Source organism: Mytilus edulis, chromosome 6 (assembly GCF_963676685.1).
Source record: "Mytilus edulis chromosome 6, xbMytEdul2.2, whole genome shotgun sequence".
NCBI lineage: Eukaryota > Metazoa > Mollusca > Bivalvia > Mytilida > Mytilidae > Mytilus > Mytilus edulis.
Genome location: NC_092349.1, coordinates 88,725,675 through 88,736,468, shown reverse-complemented (window position 1 = coordinate 88,736,468; position 10,794 = coordinate 88,725,675). Strand labels below are relative to the sequence as shown.

Sequence of the window (10,794 nt, the reverse complement as noted above, 5' to 3'; positions counted from 1 at the left end):
AATAGAAATTTATTATACGAAAAAACAAAAATATCAAAACAATAGATTTTGTATGACGTATTTGTTTCAAAAGTCATAGGAATTGAAAGGACTATATCTGATATATGCATATGACAAAGAACAAAATAGCAATTATTACTGGATGATTGCGTATTTATCTAACATGAAAAATAGAAAATTACAGAACCTTTTTCAATACTCATTAAACTCTTTCTCTACTACTACATTAACAACCTATGACAACCGTATGTTGAAATCGTAATGATGAAAAAACATTCAGTTTGTTTATTTCCGTTGAATGTTTTTCAAGCTATATAGTGACTACACTAGTAGTCATGATGATCAGAGATGTAATTGGATTGTTGTACATGTTATCTCCTTGTGGTAATGTATTATCTTAATGTCGTACAAACATTTGTCGTTTAGAAAATCTGTGATAAGACTTTATAATCTTTCTTATAAGACCATAATGTGTTTTTGAATCTCGCAAACTTAAGACTTTGCATTCATCTTGCGATTTTAAGTTTTAGTGTAGTATTAGTTCCGGACGATCCGTTGCCTGCTAAGTTTGCTGGTTGGGAAAGACTCGTTTATTTTAATTTAAAACAAAGTTCTATTGAAATAAAATCATAAAGATAATCAAGCATTTAAATTTAAGTTTTTAAATGCATTTCACTACTTTTTAAAACAAGTTTCTTTTCACACGACTTAATATGCAGCATGCTGAATGCTCTACATAAAACGCACTTTTAAGGTAAAATTGAGAATGGAAATGGGGAATGTGTCAAAGAGACAACAACCCGACTAAATAAAAAAATAACAGCAGAAGGTCACCAACAGGTCTTCAATGTAGCGAGAAATTCCCGCACCCGGAGGCGCCCTTCAGCTGGCCCCTAAACAAATATATACTAGTCCAGTGATAATGAACGCCATACTAATTTCCAAATTGTACACAAGAAACTAAAATTAAAATAATGCAAGACTAACAAAGGCCAGAGGCTCCTGATTTGGGACAGGCGCAAAAATGCGCAATACAAAGATTGTTTCACTCCCAATCAAACAACTTTAAACTCATGTAATTCATTTCATCCTTCTTTATATTTTATAAATGAAGTACCAAAAGAAAGAAGAAAGATTAATCTTTCAAATTGTGATAATTTCATTATGACATAATTATTAGATAATTAATTATTATGTAATTAGTTGCTATATTGTGATGCCCACACTTGAATGAATTTAGCGTCTTTGTTCTTCATAGCATCCCAAAATATTTCATAGAATCTTGTACATTACAGCTCGACCTCCAAAACTGTGTCTCAGATTTCCAAAAACATCAGTAGAATAAATTTTAGACCGCGCCTGTATCTCTGTACCTATTTAATTTCCCAAACATTTGGTTCAGTATAACATAAATCGTTTTAACCCCTTGGTAGAATTTGTTTCATTTAACATTTTATTTTAAGACTTTGACCGATGATGTGTGTAGGATTTTCTTTAACGAAAATATTATATTTCTTTAGAGTCTGACACAAGAGGGCCATATAAATGTGTCTTCATCACCATGGTGATATATATTGATTTGTCAGCTGACTCATGTTATTTCGTTTATGCTGCTTTGAATATGGACAACAAAACCATACCTCACAAATTATCATCCCTATCCTCTTACGGTTACAGAAACTGTACTATCTTATCTCGTATGATAGCTTGATCAAGAGTGAGTTTTAATTTCTAAAAAAACATTGGGTTATGCAAAAGAACAAATAAATTCTCATTGTGGCGATCGTTTAACTGTAAAGTTTCTCGCATTCTTTGTTTTAAGTTCTTCCAGTACAAATGTATATTTTGTTGATGAAAAATAATACGTTTTCGTTTTATTATCAGTTTTTCTTTGTTATTATCAGTTAATTCTTCAATTATTATCATTTTACCTAAATTACTCGAATTAAAGATAAATGCTTAATTAAGAGTTTACTGTTACTGATAAAAGAGCGTGTACTCCAGATTCTCATTCGTGCACTGCATTAACATGATTAATCAGAAGGCGAAAATAAATTACGGTTCGTTCAGAAATGTAAAAAAGGTAATAAAATTCAATAAATTACTTGAAATCAAATGTTACATTAAAAAATAAAAATAAATTATTCAGTCGAATTAGTCTAACGGGAAATTAAATTCATTGATTTTGGCGCTGACACAAACATTACACATATTACAAGACGGAACAATTACATCATCAAATAGAATATCCCGTTTTGAAATAATTCAGAAACGAAATCTTCTGTGATTCTAAGTATTTTTCAAAGCAACATTAGAAAGATATGAAAACAAAAGGATCTAAAGTATGCAAGTGCTTGTTACGTATGGTCTTTTCTCTATGGTTCTTTTACACAAAAAAATATTGTTTCGTGAAAATCTATAATAATTTATATGATGATCATTTATGCTCCAAGCTCTACTCAAAATAGTCAAATAAAAGGGAATATCTTAACATGCATTTCCAAAATTCTCTTGTTTCCCAAATTTGTTTACTTTATTCTTAGCCAATCAATTTATAGAAGCTATATATTGGTTCCTGCTGAAAACGTTAAAAATATTGTCCAACAATACAGAGAAAAATACAGTGTTAATGATGTACCAATGTCTCATAGGATTGTCATTGTTGTTTTCATTAATCTGTTGTGCTAACGTAGTGATTTATTGATGGACATTTATTTTATGCGTTTATAAATGTTGAAATTATACATCTAGTCAAAAGTAAAGCAACACCTTATATTTTTTCAGAATTGATGGGTTTTAATTCAAATATGATCGCAATATCGATATAATGAGCTGGATTTGTGTTTTTTTATTTAGATAACATAAGGAATGTTAATTAAAAAGTGAAAGTTTTGAAAGAAGACTGTTTTTATTATTGAATCTTTGATTATAACATTTTGGGTATATGGTTGTAAAATGATAAAAAAAGATAAATTTTCAACTTATACTATTGTTTGTGACAAACTTCTTTTAAAATTTCTAGATTGACAATTTTTAGATACATTTAAGTATAATTTAGACTAGTAAGTGTAACATCTCCGGTCTCGGAAAAGTCCCTTTCCATGTCATCTCATGCTTTGAACTAAGCGTCGCAATGTACTAACAAGTATGTTTTTTCCATTTCTGAAGTAAGGCTGCTCGTAATTCACTATTTGAGAAGCTTGCACTGTGTTAATGATTGTCGACCAATATCCAAGACAAACTCATTGGGTGACATGACTGACCAAGGATTAGTGTTAGTTGCCTCCTGACGTACAAAATTTGACAAAATGCGTGCTTTATGAGGCCTAGCATTATCCTCCATTTTGGTCTAGTTGCAAGATTGTGATTGTAAAAATGTGGCACAACGATAACTCAGATGATGTTATCGCGATTTTTTTGGCCCGTCATAGTCTGATTCAGACTAGTAAGGTCAGTTTTACAGTCGAACGAAAAGCATCCGCAAACTGTCAAAACCCCAACACTGAACGATATAGTTACAAGGACGTGCTGTTCCCTGTAAGCCACCATGTATTCCCCTGTTTTCGCGTAAGAGATATGCAATAGTAAATGGATGGCAACAGTTGACTATGAAAGACTTGCAGATATTGTTCGTGGCCTACCAGAACGCTCGTGCTCATCAACGGTCAAACAATCTCTATTGCGCTTAAATGACATCGAAATGACACTGTATGCAAACCGCATATGAAAAGCTATTCTGCGCAGACTCAAAGCGGCAGTACGCATACCAATGGCATACAATTTATGTGCATCTGTGAGTTTATGTATGGTCATCTTCCAAAACAAAATATTATATCGTAAATCCTGACATAGCAGCACGTTTTACTGCACGAGATTTGCAAGAAAGAAAAACTTGTATGTGTATGTTGCTTTAAAAGACCTGCTTGTTTTAGGATACTTAGTAGTATAATTTATACCCGAATTAACGAAACTAATTTAAACAAAACAGTTACACATTTGATTCTACAACACACAAAAAAGAAGCAAAACTATTTGGATGTTCCTTAACTTTTTGCAAGGTGTATATAAGAAACCAAAGTTTTAACTCCCTCGCGCAAAGTTGACCCTAGATTAATTTGGCTTTACTGTTATGTTCTTTTTACTTCATATAACTCTTCGAGTGTTTAGATGAATATACATTCATGGCTTAAATATATTCGGCTTTAGAGTTCCTGATGGCAGAAAACTGCTTCGGACGTATGAAATTTATAACGTAATTTTTTTTTATGGATGACTATCTACATTTTTAATTTTTCTTTCTACATTAAAAAATTTTTCATATAAAATTATCATGAATGTCATAAATTAATTTAAACCAAAACAAGAAGGATACTAGCTTGCCTGACACTTTTACAATTATTAAGGATCGCAACAAGGACCATTTATATGTTCTTTAGTATGAAAAACCTGAAGAAGACTCCTAGCAATAGTATTTTTATGTTTTGTCACAAATTGAAAGAACAATTTTCAAGATATTACGACGTTGCAACTTATATCTTTTTGAAACTGAATCAGACTCTTAACCAAGCTTTCATACGAGATTAAACGGTACATATGTTGTAGCCGTTGAATGATATTTGCTGGTGAATTATGGTTTAACTGTCCATAATTACGAAGGAGATCAGAATATGAACTTCTTCAGGAAAAACGTGTTCGTTAGAGAAAGACATAAACATATCATCGGTCAAAGTCTTGAAAGTTACCATTCGATTGACAAGATGTTAGAAAATTTAGTTGCTGTCAAGTTTGAAAACAAGTCAACGTTGAAGAAAAAGAAAACAAGGATTATAGAAAAAAGCAAAATCGCAAAACAAAACTCCCTGAAAAAATCATAATGGAAAGTCCCTAATCAAATGGCAAATTAAAATCAAAAGCTTAAACACATCAAATGAATGGATAACAACTGAATTGGTACGGGCATGTTCTTATGTGTGAATTTGCATTGCTATACGACGTGTCTCAGTATTTTGTACAACCAACATCCAACATTTATGTGTTTTTTTTTATGTTTGAGATGTATTTTCGTCAAAAAGCCTTGTCATTTTAGCGATAATTATAAGCATATGCATAACAACGGGAGTTTTTATTGGCCATAACTCCCGCTTCAACTCACCATTTTTATTTAAATGTCTAGTACCAAGTCAGGAATATGTCAGTTGTTATCAAATAGTTCTCGTCTATGTATGTTGGCGTTTGGTTTTGTAGCACTTTAGTGTTCCTCTTGTGCCTTTGTTTTCGTCTTTATATTGATGTTTTTCATGTTTTAGTTTGTAACCCATATTTATTTTCTCTCAATCTATATATTACGTTTGAACACCGGTATAATTCTTTTGCTTTAAAAGGGTTAATATCTGTATATTGAATATAAAGCAGATGATTTAATTTTTCTTATTATAGATACCATACATTTAGCAATTCATACACATTAGATAAATATTGATTAATAAAGTGAAAAGTAAAAAAAAAAATACCTCTACAAGACAGTTTCTGGATCTACTCCTTTTTTATTTTATTTTTACGGGAATTTTTCCTTATTTCTCTGTTATTCTAGAAAGGTTGTAGAACATATTACATCTAATATGATCTGTATAAATACAAAAAAAAACCCAAAAAATCTCTTTTAATAATACGTTTTTTTCCAATTACACACCATTTTTTATAAATATGTCGTAAATGGTTGCATACTTTTGACAATTGCAGTATAGAATTATGTTTCTTTTTTATTAAAGTTTTTTCAGATGTAAACATTGCCTTAAACAAACCAACAACAATGTCATCAATATTTGTGCAAACAGGATATATTTGTTGCCACTCTGAATTAGCCGTTGATGGGAAAAAAGAGTTACGGAAAGGTGACGTTTTTATGTGTTCACATACAGATAGAAACGATGATCAGCCGCCATGGTGGGCAGTCGACCTTCTGAATGTTTATGATATCAATGTGATAGATATTTATGGACGCACAGATGATTGCTGCCGTGAGTGAAGTCAAGTATCTATATATACCATATGTTGTACATCGGCCAATCTAGCAACTGAATTTCAAAATGAAAAAAAAAGTTGATATGCCAAAAACTTAACTTATTACATACAAATTAATTAGAAACAAATACGAAAAACATAAAATTTTAAAGAGTGTGCAATAAATATTTCAAATGCAATTACCGAGTTCAAAGGTATATCAGGGCGGACATAATGTTTTTTTTTCACAAATGCACCTTGGTGACTTAGCTAACAATTATTTTGATCTTGATCTTCACTATGCTTTTTCTTTCCCTTTTACGTGACACACTTTCTACTTGTTCTAGTAGTGGTTCATAATTGGTTTACGTTTCATCATCAAATCTCATGTATTTGAAAGTTAGTAATTCAAAAACAATTTTTCAACATGTTCACAGGACTGAACATATTTTGTTTACCAAAAAATATCTCTTATTTGTTTCGTTGTATACGATACACTTGTTAGGATTGTTTTGAAAATTTAAGTGCAAACATCTAAGTTATTACAAAGTGAGATTATAGGAATGATTGGCTCATGAATACCTCATGGACAGACAACTACCTCACTTTATCCATGTTGTTCGCAAATTTCTCAATAATACTATGTTCCATGGACCAATGGTAATTAAGTCGAACTACTAACTGTTCAGAAGTAATGACTCTTTGTGACATTAAAAACTGAATTTTATTGTTTATTCATGATAATGAAAATATTGCTTTACCATATGAATGCGGGTTTGACATTGACCGTTTAGTAATTATTCAAATAGGTTTTAAAAAATAGATTTTATTTGTTTTAGATGACAATGTAAGTACCGTTTAAAACATAGTATAAAGTGTGTTCACTGGGTCATCTTATTGTAGATTTAAAATTCTTTGAGATGACCCCTTTGTTTATCGTTATCTGTGTTACTTGGTAGTCAAAATGTAACTCAAGGAAATTAATGCCGTATTCATATAGAGCCTTTTAAAATATTGTCCTATCTATTATAAAATGATTCAGAAAATTAAAAGAAGCCGACATTAATCAAAGGTTACGTAAGAGAAACCTACTATCTATATGTGAAACACTTTTAGAAACATTTCAAATTAAACCTTATGCTTCATACATGTAACATTTATTCTACATTTACTAATTACAAATGATATTATATAATACAATATATGTATATAACTATCTAGATTAACATCTATATTCAAACAGCTAACGATTTGGAAAACTTTGATGTGGAAATTATTCTGCCAACATGTAGTAAAGATTTAGACGAGGGAAATATATATCACTGCCACTATCAAGCCACTGGAAGTCAGATAATCACTATAAATTGCCCTCCAAACACCAGAGGGAGAATTGTCCGGATTAAACGCCGTGATAAGAAAACATTGGTTATTTGTGAAATAGAAATATATGGAGATCAGATCAACAGCCTGCTACAGTCAGGTATTTATATATTGTGATGTTATATTATTGTTTCAGATAAAAGTGAAGGTTTTGTACAATAAAACGTTTAAACCCGCTGCACCTGTCCTTAGTCCGGAATCATATGTTCAGTAGTTGTCGTTTGTTGATGTGGTTTATAAGTGTTTCTCGTTTCTTGTTTTTTTATGTAGATTATACCGTCTACAGTAAAACTGCATTTGTTACTTTCCAATCGTCAATTAATGGTGGCTTATCCGCAACTACTGTACCGACCGTTGTACCTAAGTTATATTAGTTTATGTAATCGTCTTTATACTCATACATTCTGGAGGATATTTCTATGAAGTGAAAAATAAACTTTATCCATCTTATGCACCTAGAATTGTTTACAGATTAAGCTGCATTTTTCCTATGTTCAGTTTCCAGCACCAGTAGCATATATAGTGATTGATTCACAGATCCTTTCAAAGCACATGCGATGACGAGTCCCACTGGTTTTTGATGGGACTCATGGTGCCATGTTTAAAGTTTTATATGTCGTGTTTCGTAGACTTTCTTTTTCTTTTGGTCTGTTTTGTTTTCGGTAATATATTCTTTTAGTTGTCAACAAAGTTTGATTATCCCTTTGCTATCTTCAACATCTCTTTTGAATGTTTCCCATTTATATAATAATCTGTTCCCCAAATTAAAACTAATGACTAATTACCAAAAACACGAAGTGTGTTATCGATTATTCAAAACACTGTGTATCTCAAACTTAAATTTCAAAACACGATATCATGTTACTTCTGGTTTATTTCTTGATTTAGTCAAATGATGGCGAAATCAACACTACTGGTAAAATATTCGAGCAAGTTTTGTAAAATATTCCCCAAAACGAGTTTTTTTTTTAAAAATTAAACGATTATGGTAATAAGTAAGGTCAAAACAATATATCTCAAATTATATAACTTCGGAAAAAATTACTTGTTTCAATATGTATGCACATCAGAAATAAAGCAGTATCTGCCGGTTGCATGTTACTCGTCAAAGAGAGACAAAAATACAAAATTGCCATTTTTAAAAACGCATAAGTCTATAATAAACAATCCCCGCCATGACGAAGAGAAAACAAGAAGGCCAAAAAAACAATAGCACAGAACACCTAATAGAAAATTTAACAATTTGACCTCCCGCTCCCCAATACAACATTGTCAAAAACCAGGATATCATGAGTTTTGGAAGTGCAAAGATATCATGCACTTGTGTATTAAAATAAAATGAATCCATAGAAAAGACAAACATAAATTTAGAAAATATTTTAACTAAATCATACATGAAATAACACCAATTCAATGAGTTTTTAAAAATGACAAACTAAATCCTGCAAACTAATCCTACACGAAGAGTGATTATTCACGAATGATAGTTTTCAACTTGCCTTTAGAAAACAACAATTTTAATACGTTTGATTTACAATAGCTCATTATCATGATCAGTTTCGACAGATTCGTCCGTTGTTTCTACTCATTCATCTGTTTTCAGTTACATTCAAAATAAATTGCCAACTAACATTTTGGTGTCATATCAACTATAAGACATTTTTCATTGATTTGATCTGTAACCTGTCTACTAAAGCGCCTTGTGACACCGCACGCAGAATCTTGGTTTTAGACAAGCCGTTTCAATAGAACATTGTTATATATTTTTTCTACTTTAAGATGTTTCACTCTCTAAGACTGCATATGCATGTGGAAAAATCGGGTACGGATATATTGGTCCTGTCCTAGATACGTCTGTAGCAAAACATGACATTCAGTGTACAAGAAAGTGCATCACCAAGACAGCCTGTACTGCTGCAGAGTATGACAAGAAAACAAATGTCTGTACACTGAAAGGTGAAAATACAAATGGAACTCAGTCTTTTTTGTTTCAAGACATCGACAAGGATGTTTATATAATTCATTAGGACATCAGTGTGAAGCAATCGTTGTATCAGCTATACTTGCAGAATCAGATTTGTTAATTTTTTTAGACCTTTGTAGTGGATTTGCTTGATGTGTTTGATTTTTAAATTTGCTGTCTGATAAAAGTAACATTTGTTTGTTTTCATTGCTATTTAGACGATATTACAATGTTGACTGTTGTACCCCTATTTTTAAAATTTTAATCAATGGTGTCTGTTTGTTTTGTTCACGCATCGTTGTTAATATATAAGAATTTGATGAGACTGTCATACAAGTGAGAGGTTTAACAAGCTATTAAATCTTCCAAATCTACATAATTAAATGCCTGTACCAAGTCAGATGTATGACAGTTGTTATCCATTGATTGTTTGAGCTTTTGTTTTTGCCATTTGATTAGGTACTTTACTTATTGAATTTTTCTCGGAGCTCAATATTTGTGTGATTTGACTTTTTATATTTTCATTCAATTGATACACTAACCAGTTTATAATCACATGCGTAACGTTTACATGTTAACTCTACACTATTCATGTTTTCTTTCGAGGAATAACTTGTTGAATTAATTGATATACTGACTATGGATTTTCTCTCTTTTTCATCTTCCAATATTTATTGCACTACTGGTTGTAACTAATGTCCCTAATATAATTTAGTTGATAAACTTACCAGGGGTAAATGTTACCTTTTCAGATATAAACTATTGGGAGAACAATAAGATCATCATTCTGTTTTTTTTTTTACATGTGTCCTTTATTTATTTGAATTATATCTGCATAAATTACCTTATGAGCGATTTTTTTTTATTAAATCAATGTACCAGTGATGCTTATCTCATCGAGTTATGTCATCGGTAAAGTTTAACAACTTTGAATAAAACACATCCTTATGTATGGACCACATTTTATTTTAATGTATCATTTTATACTTAACTTTTACTTTACTGATTTATATACAAAAGGGGATTGCATTTATAAAAAAATGAGAATAAAACGCTCATTTTTCATTTCTTTGTTTGCACATATAAATGTTAAAGCTGTCGTTGGCAATTACCCCACATCTACCTAATTAAAAATATAGTATTATATTTGTTGTTGTGTCTTTTGGAGAATACATTTGTTTTTGCTTTTATTGTTTGTTGTTTCAACATGGATTAGTCGACCTGACAATGCTTTAACATGAACTACAGAATCCTTAACTTGTGAAGGCACTTAGTACAGGTACAAGAGTTTGGCGGGATTAAACACGTTTGTAAGCACGTATCCCTCTAATTAGCCCGGACAGTAGTGTTACAGAACAACAAAAGAAAAAATCATCAAAATCAGTAAAAAGGGCTGAAATCATTAGATCGATACATAGCAGAAAAACATCGGAGTTTATTTATGCATCCCT

General features: G+C 31.2%; 1 protein-coding gene across 3 annotated transcripts in view; it reads left to right on the top strand.

The window, feature by feature from the left end:
• Positions 1-285: 285 nt before the first annotated feature.
• Positions 286-10,794, top strand: part of LOC139528816 (fucolectin-like) — a 62,804-nt gene continuing 52,295 nt past the window's right edge. The window contains exons 1-4 of one of the 3 annotated variants that reach the window (XM_071325022.1): positions 286-384; positions 5,769-6,017; positions 7,244-7,480; positions 9,160-10,489. In XM_071325022.1, the coding sequence (XP_071181123.1) occupies positions 336-384; positions 5,769-6,017; positions 7,244-7,480; positions 9,160-9,407 (783 nt within the window). In that variant the 5' untranslated portion in view covers positions 286-335 and the 3' untranslated portion in view covers positions 9,408-10,489. Of the gene's footprint in view, positions 385-5,768; positions 6,018-7,243; positions 7,481-9,159; positions 10,490-10,794 lie in introns of those variants that run through there. The other 2 variants (XM_071325025.1, XM_071325023.1) reach the window with 2 other exon arrangements.